A 16793-nucleotide genomic window follows, 5' to 3' on the forward strand; every position below is an offset into this window, starting at 1 on the left:
TTCTTTCTACTACTTTCGACGATATAAATAACCAAAACAATAATCAGCAACTGAGCTATTCAGAATCATTGAAAGGGCGTTAAAATACCAGCAGCGACTGTATACGCCACAGGATTACATTAATGTCATAAAGACCTCGAGGAAGAAGAGTCCTTTTACAATACATACCATGAATAATGATGATTTCATATCATCTGAGATATTAGAAAAAAATATTGTTAATAGGAAAAAGGATATCATCGGTGAGAAAATAAACTGGTTAAATGTCAGAGAAATAAAAATTAATAAAAATTCACCCTACAGCATATTCTTTAAATTCGCTTACGATGAAGATGCCTATGTAGAGGTTGATATTAAGCCAAACAAAAGTTAAACAGTCAGAAGTGTTTAGTCTGAATTTGCCAGTACTTTTACCCTAATGGAAAACCAGTCTCAACACCCAAACTGAACGATATTAAATCCATCATGCATCTTATTCCAGAAGCAGATCAAGGCTTTTATACTTCCCTTATATCTAGTGAAGAAGTTGTAGATGACATCGATGGGTATAACGGAGATTTAGATTTTGAGTGTCAAGAAGACTAAAAATTCCATGGTTTTGTTTATCTTTAAAAATAATTTCAATTAAGTGTTCATAATTGAAATTATTTTTTAATGTTTATTTTTTTTATTTGGCCAAAGATATACCAAATATATAAATATTTATGTTCAATTTACTATATTATGATTAATACATATTTTTGTTAATATTTTGTGAATATATTTGTAAAAATAAAGTTGATATCTTTTCTGAACACACTGTCTACAATAGAAAAATTTGATTTAGTAAGCATTTTACATAATATTGTAAAACCTTTGTTACGGCATTTGAAGTTTTCTAAAAAGAACCATCCTATGTTTCATATACATTAAGAAAAAAAATCAAGATAAATGAAGAATATCTAATTTAAAGTTTATAATAGGGAACCATATATGTAAATCCTACACTTTAATAGTAATTGAAGACTGTATTTCTTTAACAGGGGGTTTTTGTGGAAGGAACCAGGCGTTTGGTTCCCTTTTTTTTATTGCACTATAATATTAGTATGAATGAACAAACAGAAAAAGGCCATGTAATAGTTTATAATTTCCTATAAATATAGCGTTATTTGGTTATAAATAGGTTATATAATAAGCTTATAAACGCAACTTTCAAGAAAAAGTCTGTATACTTATTTATAATCTTGTTTGAACCAATAAAATAATTTACTTAAATATCTCCGAATTAAAAATTGGTGCTTGGATCTTTGTACGTTAACACTATCCAATTAAAAATCGAAAGTTGTAGTCATTTTCGGTGAAACAGGAAGTGGCAGAAAACAACTGAATGCATCAATCAATTCTAATTTATGTTATATATACTAAATTTAAAAAAAAACACCGGGTATATGAAGGGTGCAGAGGAAAAGAGATCAGAGTCAATTTTTAACAAAATTTGGGTAAAAGCACTATCTTATATTTCTCGGCCCAAATTTTCCTATGCCACGGTCAGTTTTATGTGAAAACTTATCACTGCAGTTACTAATATACAAATAAATTATAATATATAAATAAATAAAAAACCTACGCAGCGCAAAAATGATCAGGGCTTTCCAAAAGGTTAAATCAAAACAGAAACTATCGCCGAAGTCAAATGTCACCAAAGACAATAAACAAAAAAAGGTCCATATGATGCGGACATTTTCCGTGACACTGTATTTTAAATACATACTTACAGTTTTTAACAGGTTGACTACGCTGTAACCCAACTCCCAACTGTCTGGCTGGTAGCAATCCAAACTAGCTCCGTAAGGTGGATGGTACTCCTCCATTTTCGATAATATATCCGAAAACATGTGAACCGCATCTGTCAATAAAGTACAAAGAATGTATACAGATCATTTGAAGATACCTAGTTCTATTTTACCATATGTCAGTGCTGTCTCTATTTCCAGTCTTGATGTTGTTACTGAAGGATCTTCCAATTCGTCTTCAGGCTCAAAAATGGTCTGGCTGATTTCCTGTACGTAGGCTGAGTCTGGGTTGACAAGACGTATCTATATAGATAAATGAATTAGATGTAACGAAAAAGGATCTTGGGAGTCTATATATCTTGAGATCGAGAGAATGATCAGTAAAGATGGCGAACTGCTGGACACAATGAAATGCCCAAAAGCAGCGTATATGTATCACGTGAAGTTTCCTTGTCCATTCTGATGCCGGGTCCAGACCAAGGCGGCAAAAAGTAAACACGATTTTGATACAAAAACAAGACAAATTTGAGACAAATTGTACACACCGCAAGGACAAAAGTACAATAAAGTCAAAAGTTTAGTTGTTGCCAATGAGTTTTATTAACCATGTGTGATCTCACTGGTTTCCTACTGTTGGTAGCACACGCCATCCACACTGCGCCGACAACTTGTCGTAAAATATACGAACAAAACATAGACACTTTGATCTTTACCGACTCGAGACGCGACATTGAAAAGTCTCCGAATTTTGAAACAAAACAAAAATGAGACAAAAATGTCGCCGAAATGTCGCCCAATTTTGTCGTTAAACATGAATGTTTCTGTCTTGTCGTTGTTTTGTCTGCTTGGCCTGGACCCAGCATTAGGTATAAGTTGACTATACCTAAGTGTGCGAACACAGTGCAAGCAGGTTTCCCGCTTTCCGCTAGTCGGCGCCGCGCCAGTCTGGGTACCTATTCTTGACATCGTTCGCAACTTTGCGTATACGCATCACGTGTATTGTTATAAACAGGGTATCCCAGAAATAAGTGCAAATATTTTAAAGGGTGGTAGATCTCGATAAAAGAAACATATTTTCTCTTTATCGTTTTTCAAATAAGTCCAAAATAACGGAGTTATTTTACTTTGAAAATTTCCAAAAAAAAAAGATCCTGCATATTTTTGAGAAAAACCCTGTTTTCTGATTGGTTATTAGAGAAACGCCCCCTAGCGGGCATTTTTCGAACTTGAAAATAATTTCCAGCGATTTCTCTTGGTTGATTTACTTATTATAATTTTTTCCCAAAGTTATACGGTAAGTAGTTTCTGAGATACAGCCGGCGTCCATTCTTAGTTGGCGTCCATTCTTCGTTGGCCACCCGGTACTATAAAATTGCGTGTCTGTACGACGTTAAAATGTTGTCAAGTGTATGATTTCACTCACACAACTTTCTATTCAATGTCTATACTTTTTGTTAATGATGACACACGTATTGATTATTTCGATTACAAATATCTTGAGAACCGTTGCCTTTAGCGATTTTTGCCAAGATGCCATTTTTACGTAAAAACGAACAGTCAAAAAACATGCAGCTACCGTTTCCTACAAGTAGAAGTCATATCGACATGGAAATCGGATTTCTTATATCAAAAAACACCCAAACACCAATTTTTATCCAAATATCAACGTTAATTCAGAAATTATTTGGAAAAAAATTAAATAAAAATGAAAATTCTACACCCTGTATCTCCAAAACGAAGCATTTTAGGAGATCATTGTATACAAACTTTTTTACTTATTTTTATCTGCAGAATATGTGGCCGAAGTTTCCCGATTACAATTCGGGCCACCCTGTATATTAGATATTTTAATATTCTTTCGCACTTATTTATTTGACCCTCTGTATTGGCGGGAAAAATGCTCGTATTGAAATTATTAATTTTTCTGTAATTAAATGAAGATTTATTTAAAGCCTTAACCTAAGTTGGCTTTGGTACAAGCCTGCGCTGCTTTGGCTTCGTATCCTAGCAACGCAGATTAAGTTGAAGAAAAAAATGAATGTTTGTTTATAACACAGTTTGGAAATTGAACGTCAAAATAAACGTGATTATAAAATTATATTTTCAATTATTGTAGGTTTTTTGGTGAATTATCTAGTAGTAATTGGTGAAAATGTAACTTTACAAGGTTCTGTGTGTGTTATTTGTGTTTTACCAGGAGTTTAATAAGGTAGGATGTTTTTATTTTTTATAGCCGTATAAATTTAGGAACGTTTTTTAATAGAGATATAATTATAGTTAAACAGAATGTTTTTTTTTTATTCTAACTAGTTTCTGTGACAGTAAAACTCGAGATTTTTTTAATATTAGTTAAATATATATTTTTTAATATTTTAAGACCTATAATAAAAATTAGTTCAAGAAATTTACTTCTATTACATAGTGATCTAATTCAGAAAGAAATCGAATGCTTCAAGTTAAGGATATTTCCAGGTGTTTTTTCTTTGTAAAATGTTTTCCACTTTCTGAAAATTTGCATTTTGTATAATCTATATTTATATCTATCTATCTCTCTTATCAATTTTTATATAAATTATACAAAAAAATCTAACTAGAATTGTTTCTCCTTAAGTTATTATTGGATATTAATATTATTACAATAATTATACAACATTTTTAAAATACATTGCATAATTGTGATTAAAAACCTATATACAGGGTTGTTAACGCTATTCGACACGGAGTATTGTCACAGTATTGTAGCCAAATGATGATTTTTTTAGGAAATTGTAAGAGATCGTTGGAGCACTACTAAAGTTATAATATTTTTTTTTTCAAAACAGAGTGTCCCAAACAAATAAAGAGTATCAATTTATTTTAAATGGAACACCCTGTATATTATATTTACATTTTTCTACGATTAAAATACATTTTGCTTGACCGATTTTGAGAAAAAAAATGATGTATATTCAGTAGGTCTGAGAATAGGTTGTTATCTATTTTTTATACCCCTAAGTGATAAGGGTGGTCCACCCCAATTTTTTTATATTTTTTAGACATCATTTTTAGACATAAAAAATACATTTCTACAACCCTAAATTTTTACTCTTCTACCATCAACCCCTATTTTTAATAGGGGTTGTTTTTTAATAATTTTAGTTACTATACTCCTCCGAAACGGCTTAACCGATTTTGATGAAATTTTATATGTATATTCAGTAGGTCTGAGAATAGGTTGTTATCTATTTTTTATACCCCTAAATGATAAGGGTGTTCCATCACAATTTTTTTATATATTTTTTACAAAATTTTTTATTTTTATTTTCTTATTTGATGTGGCATTAGAAAATACATACAACCATAAATTTTCACCCTTCTACCATCAACCCCTATTTTTTAATAGCGATATTAGTAATTCAATAATTTGAATTTAACCAAAAATTATTTTTAAAAATTGTTAGAACACTTTAAATTAAAAACGTGAGTATGATTAGGTATATTCTGGGTGCAAAAACGTGGGTATTTACCCAAATTTCAATATACCGTGTATTTGCCCATTACTGACCTTAGCCACAGCAACGCGTGGCCTGTTCTGCTAGTTTTCTTATAATTTGGACCTCCTTTATTAATATACCCATGCAGTATTGACATTTTAGATTATTTTTTAAAGATGTTTCGAAATAGAGCTGTTTCCTGGGCAAGTCCTGGGTATTTATCAACTAAAATTTAAATAAGTGGCAAGTATGGCCCCATACGTCAACAATTGATATTTATTTTAATGACAGGTAATGTCTCTGGCAACTGTTCGCACAGTTTAACTTTTATGCCCAGTTATTGTCATTTAAGAAAATGTTCAAAAAGGGGATGTTTTGTGAACTTACCCCAGTAATATTAGCTTGACTCCACTGAAACGGAGACAAATCCTTCGTATGTGCATCCAAATTAGTCAGGAAATAGTGATAGTCTTGCGTCATCAGCCCGACCTGTTGACACTGCACTAAAACTTCAATCAAATTATCATTGCTGCAATCGATGATAAGGAACTTTTGATTAGTTTTTCGGATTTTCTTCAATGCGTCCCTGAAATTTCCGCTGTTTTCTCTGTCCAGTTGTTCCACAGTGGCAACAATGGAATTTTCCTTGGCAAACAGGATTAAACCGGATAATCTAAGCAGGCTTTCGTCGTCTTCGTACAAACAAGTGAAGGTTTTCCACTTCCATTCCTGTATAAAGTCGATGTAGGCTCTGGTTAGGAGTGATGGATTGGGGTAGAAATTTAGAGCTGTACCTGTATGCAAAAAAAAAAAATTAATAAATAATTCTTACGACCAGACATAAATTTATACAGGGTATCAAAAAATAGTGTATGTAACTTCGGTGGGTGATCGATCCTACAGATAAAAATAAAACAAAAAGTTTCTATAGGCCCTAAAATGTTTCCTAAAGAAATTACAGCCCTCGAGAAGTTAAATAATAGTTATTTTTTATACAATACGATAAAATGTTTTTTTAATGTCGACCGAAAAAATTAAAGCCGGGACCCCATTAGCCAACACCCGACGTGATGCCACGCGATGCCACTCTATCCCACGTGTTGCGACGTGGGAATGGGTGTACACATTAGGTAACACGTGTTAACACACGAATTTTTATTACGAAAATACTAGAAGTATCGATACCCATACCGATATTAGATTATAATCATAATACCAGTACACCAATATATTCAGAATCGAATATCGATATTATTAAATCAATCTTTTGGGAATCAATCTTTTGTTGCCGATTTTTTCTGGATCTATCTTGTTATATCCGATGTTGAATCGATTCAAAATATCGATTTATTTTATTTTTGAGGCATCCCAACATCAACTACAAAAGCGGGACTAGAGAGGCAAGCGGGAAACAACACGCCGTAACACACGTCGCACAGTGCTTCGTCCAATGGACAAAAATCGAAAAAAAAGTTAAAATTTACTAATATCTGAATATGTAATTTTATACTTATAGCAATGTTGAACCATCCTGTATATTATTTTTCATAAACACCGTTTTTTTGTTAGCAAATATTTTTACTAAAAATAAATTTTGCGATCATTATCTTATATCAATGAAAAGAATAACATTCATAGTAGTTCTGTATATGGAGTTAAACGTAAACGAGTTAGTACGTACTTAATTGAAAGCCACTATGGATATTGTTAAACAAGGTATGTACTTTAAATTTATTTCTAAACAAGTTCGTTATTGTTTAGTTTTATTTATTTTTTTAAGATGATTCTTAAATGGGTCCTAAAAATTTTACGTTTTCAAACTTCAAAAGTCATTAAAAAAAACATATCAAAACATATCGTATTTATTGAATATTTTTTGTTGCCATATTCATACACTTTTAATTTTTGTATAGTTCACCTGCGTCCGCTTTGCGACGAACTTTATTTTTTAATATTTTTCAGATGGAGTAAAATTGATAAGCAATGCCGATCTGGTTAATACTTGGCTTAATCATAGGACAAAATTATTTATATTTCAAAAAATGTGTTCTTTATTAGTTATTGATGAACTTTCCAGTCCAATTTAATAACCACTTGTGCCCTGAGCCCACTATATTTGGAGCAGAAATATGGCATAAAAATGTTTCCATCTTTTCTATTTATTATAAAACCCTCATACCCAAAGAAACAGAAAAAATAATATGGATATATGGTCTATTAAAGGGGGTAACTATTAACATCAGAACCCCTCCATACCAACAAAAGAACCAGTAACAACATGAAAAAGTAACATAATATTAGAAAATTATGTACAGAAATATCATATATGTGAGGATGTTTTATCTAGGACGGGACAGATGGGCAGTGTACAGATGGGTTTGGATGGTAGAGCAGGGGCAGTATTCCCTAAGAAATTAAATTTATAGTATCTTAAGTTTTTTTAATTAAATATATCATTAATGTTTCTTTTTCATTAAAGAGAAACATTTTTATCTTATATTAGGTTTATATTGTAGGAATCATGTTCTAATGTTATTCGAATTCCTTTTTATCATAGGGATTTATTTAATACTTACACCGTTTTCATACTATAAATTATTATTTCCTTAGATGGAACACAGCTAATTTTCCAACATTTTTATTATTTATAAGATTTTTTTTCATAAACGTGGGACTAAGAACATCATCATTTAGTACAATGAGAGTACTCATCATTTGTGTCAAATAAACCTAGTTTGAATAAATTGCCTACAATAAAAGAGAAGTTTTGCATTTTTGTCCTCTAGAGCCATATGTTCGAAGCACTGTGCGACGTGGGAATGGGTGTACACATTAGGTAACACGTCTTAACACACGAATTTTTATTACGAAAATACTAGAAGTATCGATACCCATACCGATATTAGATTATAATCATAATACCAGTACACCAATATATTCAGAATCGAATATCGATATTATTAAATCAATCTTTTGTTGCCGATTTTTTCTGGATCTATCTTGTTATATCCGATGTCGAATCGATTCAAAATATCGATTTATTTTATTTTTGAGGCATCCCAACATCATCTACAAAAGTAGATAGCTGCGGGACTAGAGAGGCAAGCGGGAAACAACACGCCGTAACACACGTCGGTGAGATCTGGGACCGACGAATCGACCATCACACGTGTCATAGCGTGTTATAGCGTCGGATGGCGTGGCGTGTTGCCTAGTGTGTACGCAATACATGTAATTAAATGGAAAAACATACGCACTGATCCACACGACGTGGGGTAGCATGGCATCGCGTGTTGGTATAATGGGGTCCGGGCATGAATTAATTTCGGGAGACGATAATGCAATTTTATCGTCGTGTATAAAACAATATTTTTTCCATAGCGATTGCATTTTAAAAAATATTCAGAAATTATTATTTCAAAGAATTTATTATGAGTAGAGAAAAAAATGAGTAAAAAAAAACAAGAAAAATTGTGCTGGGTTGGCGTTGGTTTCTATGTAATTTGACAAATAAATAAAGCTGTGTCTTTAGTTTACAGTTTTGATAACTCACAAGATATACAGGCTGAGGCGACAAACGCCATATCCAAACTACTTCCATTTAAATCCCGAATAACTTATGAGAAGGAATACAAAAAATTTCAAAAATGGAAGCAATTAAAAAACGTGCGAGAAGAAATAAAGTTTTTAACCTATCCTCGCTGTTAAAGTACCTATTATTTAATGTACCCTTGCGGTTAAAGTACTACCTATTTTATCTACTCTTTTTGATAGATATAAGGCAATTTTAACAGTTGCTATGGGAAAAAATAATATACAGGGTTGTTCACCACACACGACACGGAGTATTGTAGCTAAACGATTACATTTTTACAAATTTCAAGTTTTGGGTTCGATGAAGGACTATTAGAGGTACAATTTAAAAATAATTTTACAAGATACAGAGTGTTCTAAATAAGTAAAAAATATCAAAGTTATCAAATAAATAATCTCCTGGAATACAGTTCGAACCACCCTGTATATTTGAAAAACTGTTAAGTTACTTGAAAGTAACTTACGAGTTTCTTATTCTTCTCTAAAGTAATTACTATGATATAAATGTAATTGGCTGTTATTTGAGACATGTTTAAGTAAAATTTTAAATTATTATGGAAACTATTCACCAATTTTGATCGTTAATACTCGTATACAGGGTTGTTCACCACATACGACACGGAGTATTGTAGCTAAACGATGAGATCTTTACAAATTGTAAGTTTTGGGTTCGATGAAGGACTATTAGAGGTACAATTTAAAAATAATTTTACATGATACAGAGTGTCCCAAATAAGTAAAAAATATCTAAGTTGTATTTTTTAACACCCTGTATATTTTTACATTTTTAGTTTTTACGATTAAAATAAAGGTAAATTTGATTAAGGTTTATTATGCTTAAACCTTACCGTTTTTGAAATATTTTCAATTTTGTGAAATTGCAGTAAAAATGTTAAGGCTTTATTTCTCCAAGGGTATCAAAGTTTTTAATACTAAATATTTACTGAAGTTTATTTATTGATCAGTTATTGTGTTGCAATAATAAAAAATTACCTCATACAGAGTGTCTAAAAATTTATTTTAAATAATTTCTAGCTTTAAACACCAATAACTTCTTTAATTTAAATGGAACGCCCTGTATATTTTAGGAGAATCAGATGCACACTTTAATTGTCTATCAAATTGTATTATACCATTTTTCACCTATCCCTTCAAGTTTTTGAAGAAAATGCATTTTCTTATAATTTAGACCTCATTTATCAATATACCCATGGAATATTGACATTTTAGATTGTTTTTAAAGCAACAAATGTACAAAATGTACAGGCACAAGTAATATTATCGTTTTTAGCAAAACGATAATATTACTAGCTCATTTGTAAGCAAAAAGAAAACTATTTAAATCCTTATAAAAGAGTATACCATTAATTAAATATAGCACCATTATTTCCGCCCATATACTAATTAATTACATACTTAATTGTGTTCGTTAATAAATTATTCTAAATAAATGTGGATTTGAGTCAGGAATCAATATAATAATAAGTTATCAAAATGAACGTCTCTGTTGTTATAAATAACCATTTATTAAAAAATGAAATATCATTTTAAGGTGTTACTTTTCACCACACTGTCTAATACACATACAAAACTCAGTTTTTTAGGTATTTGTAGCAATTATTATTAATCAACGCAAACAGTCAGTTAATGTAGTTTGAATACTGGAATCATATTAATTGGTCCCCTTTAATAAATATTTAAACAGTTTTTTATTTTTTAATAAAATAAACAAATTATATCGACAATATTAGTATCTGTACCCTTTAAAAATTTGGTATATCTTTAAAAATAATCTAAAATGTCAATATTCCATGGGTATATTGATAAATAAGTTCTAAATTACAAGAAAATGCATTTTCTATGGAAACTTAAAGAGATAGGTAAAAAATGGTCTAATACAATTTGATAGAAAATCAAATTGAGCATCTGATTCTCGTAAAATATACAGGGTGTTCCATTTAAATTAAACACGTTATTGCCGTTTGAAGCTGATAATTATTTAAAATAAATTTTTAGACACTCTGTATAAGGTAGTATTATTTTTATTATCGCAACACAATAACTGATCAATAAATAAACTTCAGTAAATATTTAGTATTAAAAACTTTAATACCCTTGGAGAAATGAAGCCTTAAATTTTTTACTGCAATTTCACAAAATTGAAAATATTTCAAAAACGGTAAGGTTTAAGTATAATAAACCCTAATCAGATTTACCTTTATTTTCATCGTAGAAACTAAAAATATTATAATATACAGGGTGTTCCGTTTAAAAAAATACAACTTTGATATTTTTTACTTGTTTGGGACACTCTAATACTCTAATAGTCCTTCATCGAACCCAAAACTTACAATTTGTAAAAATCTCATCGTTTAGCTACAATACTCCGTGTCGTATGTAGTGAACAGCCCTGTATTTTGATTATTTTTAAGAACATTTTTGGTAAACCGTTTTTCTTTAAATTTGGTACTCTGACACATTTTAATGCCAAAGCAATAGCGATGGTAATTGTATAAAATTCCGTAACAGCCCTGAACAGGTACTTTCTATTAGTAATTTAATTAGTAGGTAGGGAGACTGGTGGTACTTCTTTTATCTTTATAGATACAGTTATTTCAATAAACGAGAATTAAAGCTAGGACTCTTTATGTAAAAAAGGTGCTCTTCATTCAGTTCGAAACGGTGAACGGTTTTGCGTTTAAAGGTTCCGATGCATCGATTTTAGCATTAGCGAAATCAGGAGATTATTTATTTAAAATTTCTTTACATTTTATCATTTTACTAATACTAAAATCGACGCATCGTAATCTTTAAACGCAAATATCTTGAAAACCGTTTACCTTTTCGAACTAAATAAAGTATATAAAAAAACGGACAAGTACGAGTCTGGCATAAAAATAATTAAAAATCTAAAAATAATATTTTTACCTAATTTGGGTGGTCCGTTCATCCACTTGGTCAGAATATGGGGTATTTCCTTGGCATCGCACACTGCTTGGACGGCGTGAATGTTGGACAAGGAGCTTGGTCCAAACACTCCTATAATAGATTGCTTGGTGAGAGTGCAAGTAGTGTTCATTGCTACAAAAGGATTCTGACTGGGAATGATCACGTTGAACATGGACAAGGCATATTCTTCTTTTCTGTTAGTATTGGCGGTGGCAATGGCCACTTCGAATGCTTTTGCGTTTGCTTCGTTGTCATTTTCTTCAAAAAAGCCAGCTAAAATAGAAGTATAGTATATACAGTGTGTCCCAGAAATAAGTGCAAGTATTATATATCGTGGGCGTACAAGGAAAACCATGTAAGTCCAAAAACTAAAAAGGTGAGAAAAAGTGATTTTAATGTTTGAAGTGATATGTAAAATCCAATTTTATTTTTTGACTGCACTAAAAGAAATAGATTGACATTAGGGTTATCTAGGGCTAATTTAGGCTAAACAAATAAAGCACTATTTGGCAGTTCGGGCGCCAGATAGGATATCTGGGAGATAAGTTTAATTTATCTAATAGATACTGTTATCTATAGGTGAAGATACGCGTTTTTCTGCTATCCGTCAAATAAAATATATCTGGCAGATTATAACACGCTATCCGTACCTGAAAACACCGGGGGTTAAATGAATAGAACAATGCATACTATCCGTTCCGTTTCCCTTCGGTTCCATATCATTTCCTTCCATACATTTTTTTGGCGGGCAGACTCAAGCATATCGACAATAGCGTTCTTACATTTGTACCAGCTCTGTTAACATTATTCTGATATTTATTTATTCTTTCGTCTCTTAATTAAATCTATTACCTTTTTCAAAAGATGCAAAGTTTTAAAATAAAACTTTCGTAATGATATAAATTGTACAATGAAAAGTATGGAACTGATACGGAACGGAAGCTTACGTATAGCGTCAATACAATAAAAAATACGGAACGGATATGGAATGGAAAAGGAAGGTAGAGTGAGAGTCAACTTTTAAGCAGGTGTTACTTATTAGTTTAGATTTTTTTAATTGAGTGTTAAGTTTATTTGACTAATAAAAAAAAAATCTATGTATAATTTCTATCCTTCTGTTCTCATCTTTATTTCAGCATTTAATATAAACAATAGCAGAACTTTTAAACATTCATTTTGTGACTACCTCATGTCTCATGAGATACCTATCTCTAAATATGAGACAGCACTCTTTTCTACATACTGACTTTTTTAATGGTACCTTTGGTATAGTTTTTAGTTTTCTTGCAATAGTTTTCTTACCATCAAATATCTCTTATAGAAGAAATACTTTTGTATTTAAATGGTTGTAACTAAGAAAAAACTAAAAGTTTTGAAAAATGTCTTATAAATATAAGTAAGTCGACTGTACTTACCTATATTATATCCCTGACATCGAATTAGTTGAAAACACACACAAAACAACGTTAATCTAATCAACATTTTCTCGAAACTGACTGCTAGAAAGCAGCCAGTGTGTTGTGAAAGAAACTTTGATCTAATTTGGGACTGTATAAATATAACTTCTAGATACAGGCGCGGGGACAACATTCAAGTTCTAAATTAACACAAATAATTTTTCCAGAATAAACACAACTTGCTGTGTATTACCCGAATTAGGCACATTTTTTTATATTTATGGTATTTATTTTTCCACACCTAGCTGTTTTTTTTAGGGGAAACTACTAGGTACAATTTTAAATATCCGCAACATTGAAATATTGTTATATTATTTTTTATACTGCTTAATATATTTTTTTTTGTTAGATTTAATAGATTCTATTAAATTAATTTTTAGATACATTGTTACTAAATCTGTTAATTGGGAAGTTTTAGTGTGTATGTCTATCACATAATATGACATAAATCAGGATTGATTGATGTATTCAATTAGGTTTGGTCACTTCCTGTTTCACCGGAAGTGACGACTTTTGGTTTTTAAATAGTACCCTAACCCGGATGCGTCTAAAAAGTGGCTTACCCGTATAATTTTTTTATTTTTCTAGATAAAAAATCGAGATTTCGTATGTTAGTATATGACATAATGTTAGTATATGACATAAATTAGGATTGATTGGCCTCGTGATTGACTTATTCAATTGTTTTCGGTCACTTCTTTTGTCACCGGAAATGACTACAATTTTTGATTTTTAAATGGCACTTTTGTTTTAAACGAAAATGTCAAAAGTTGACATATTATGATATGTAATTCTATTCACAGTGTCATTTTCTATCGAATAAAGTAAAAAAATACCGAGGGTGCCATTTAAAAATCAAAAGTTGTAGTCATTTCCGGTAAAAGAGGAAGTGGTCGAAAAGGATTGAATACGTCAATCAATCCTAATTTATGTCATATACTAACATACCAAATCTTGTTTTTTATCTTTAAAGATAAAAAAGTTACAGGGGTGAGCCACTTTTGAGACGCACCCATAGTATCCTCGGTATGTGTACTTCTATTTTATTTAATAGAAAATGACGTTCTGCCTAGAATGACATATCACAATGTCATATGTCAACTTTTGACATCTGCGCTTAAAAAATAGAATGTATTTTAAATTTTGATATACAGGGTTGTTCACCACATACGACACGGAGTATTGTGGCTAAACGATGATATTTTTACAAATTGTAAGTTTGGGGTTCGTTGAAGGACTATTAGAGCTACAATTTAAAAATATTTTTACAAGATACAGAGTGTCCCAAATAAATAAAAAATGTCAAAGTTGTATTTTTTTAAATGGAACACCCTGTATATTATTACATTTTTAGTTTCTACGATTAAAATAAAGGTAAATTTGATTAAGGTTTATTATACTTAAACCTTTCCGTTTTTGAAATATTTTCAATTTTGTGAAATTGCAGTAAAAATTTTAAAGCTTCACTTCTCCAAGGGTATCAATGTTTTTAATACTTAATATTTAATGAAGTTTATTTATTGATCAGTTATTGTGTTGCAATAGTAAAAATAATACTACCTTATACAGAGTGTCTAAAAATTTATTTTAAATAATTATTAGCTTCAAACGGCAATAACTTCTTTAATTTAAATGGAATGCCCTGTATATTTTAGGAGAATCAGATGCACAATTAAATTGTCTATCAAATTGTATTATACCATTTTTTACCTATCCCTTCAAGTTTTCGTAGAAAATGCATTTTCTTTTAATTTAGACCTGATTTATCAATATACCCATGGAATATTGACATTTTAGATTGTTTTTAAAGCAACAAATGTACAAAATGTACAGACTAGTAATATTATCGTTTTTAGCAAAACGATAATATTACTAAGCCCATTTGTATGCAAAAGAAAACTATTTAAATCTTTATAAAAGAGTATACCATTAATTAAATATAACACCATTATTTTCGCCCATATACTAATTAATTACATACTTAATTGTGTTCGTTAATAAATTATTATAAATAAATGTGGATTTGAGTCAGAAATCAATATAATAATAAGTTATCAAATTAAAGTCTTTGTTGTTATAAATAAGCATTTATTAAAAAATGAAATATCAATTTTAAGGGGTTACTTTTATCACACTGTCTAATGCCCATACAAAATTCAGTTTTTTAGTATTTGGAGCAATTATTATTAATCAACGCAAACAGTCAGTTAATGTAGTTTGAATACTGGAATCATATTAATTGATCCTCTTTAACAAATATTTAAACACTTTTTTTTTATTTTTCAATGAAATAAACGAATTATATCGACAATATTACTATCTGTACTCTTTAAAAATTTGGTACATCTTTAAAAATAATCTAAAATGTCAATAGTCCATGGGTATATTGATAAATAAGTTCTAAATTACAAGAAAATGCATTTTCTACGGAAACTTAAACAGATAGGTAAAAAATGGTATAATATAATTTGATAGACAATTAAATTGTGCATCTGATTCTCGTAAAATATACAGTCTATTTAAATTAAACAAGTTATTACCGTTTGAAGCTAATAATTATTTAAAATAAATTTTTAGACACTCTGTATAAGGTAGTATTATTTTTATTATTGCAACACAATAACTGATCAGTAAATAAACCAGTAAATATTTAGTATTAAAAACTTTGATACCCTTGGAGAAATGAAGCCTTAAAATTTTTACTGCAATTTCACAAAATTGAAAATATTTCAAAAACGGTAAGGTTTAAGTATAATAAACCTTAATCAAATTTACCTTTATTTTAATCGTAGAAACTAAAAATGTAATAATATACAGGGTGTTCCATTTAAAAAAATACAACTTTGATATTTTTTACTTATTTGGGACACTCTGTAAAAATTATTTTTAAATTGTACCTCTAATAGTCCTTTATCGAACCCAAAACTTACAATTTGTAAAAATCTCATCGTTTAGCTACAATACTCCGTGTCGTATGTGGTGAACAACCCTGTAGAGTATCATGGCTGTGATAAAACCACTAATTTTTAATCAAGAAGCCTTGGAAAAGATTTGATTGTCTAATATTTTTCGTGACTTTTCCTGGCCGTTTAAAAGATGCCCAAATCGTATTTTTAATCATAACTCAATTTTTTCAAATGGTTCATTGGCATATTTAGAAAAAAACATTTTTAGGAATAGTTTTGTACTACATACTTGCTGTTTAGTGTCAAATTTTCGTTATGAACACAGCCATGACACTCTAGATTGAAAATTAAAACAGGTACTATTTTTTTTAAGCGAAAATGTCAAATGTTGACATAATTATGAGATGTGATTCTATTCAGAACGGGGTTTTTACTATCGAATAAAGTAAAAAAAATATCTAGGGTGCCATTTAAGAATCAACAGTTGTAGTCAGTTGAGGTGAAACAGGATCATCATATAATATAAACTTCTAAAATATATTTTTTATTTTTTTAGATTTCTTTTAGTAACTAGGTATATATTGTTTTTTAAGCACACTTATACAGGGTTGTTCACTACATACGACACGGAGTATTGTAGCT

General features: G+C 30.2%; 1 protein-coding gene across 1 annotated transcript in view; it reads right to left on the reverse strand.

The window, feature by feature from the left end:
- LOC115877664 (glutamate receptor ionotropic, kainate 2-like) overlaps positions 1 to 13309 on the reverse strand; it is a 31062-nt gene extending 17753 nt beyond the window's left edge. The window contains exons 1-5 of the mRNA XM_030893925.1: positions 13204 to 13309; positions 11768 to 12061; positions 5633 to 6039; positions 1946 to 2075; positions 1755 to 1885 (exon numbers count right to left, since the gene is read on the reverse strand). Coding sequence (XP_030749785.1) covers positions 1755 to 1885; positions 1946 to 2075; positions 5633 to 6039; positions 11768 to 12061; positions 13204 to 13270 — 1029 coding nt within the window. The 5' untranslated portion in view covers positions 13271 to 13309. The remainder of the gene's footprint in view (positions 1 to 1754; positions 1886 to 1945; positions 2076 to 5632; positions 6040 to 11767; positions 12062 to 13203) is intronic.
- Between the last annotated feature and the right edge of the window lie 3484 nt (positions 13310 to 16793).

Source organism: Sitophilus oryzae, unplaced genomic scaffold (genome assembly GCF_002938485.1).
Source record: "Sitophilus oryzae breed Bouriz unplaced genomic scaffold, Soryzae_2.0 scaffold_1496_pilon_pilon, whole genome shotgun sequence".
NCBI lineage: Eukaryota > Metazoa > Arthropoda > Insecta > Coleoptera > Curculionidae > Sitophilus > Sitophilus oryzae.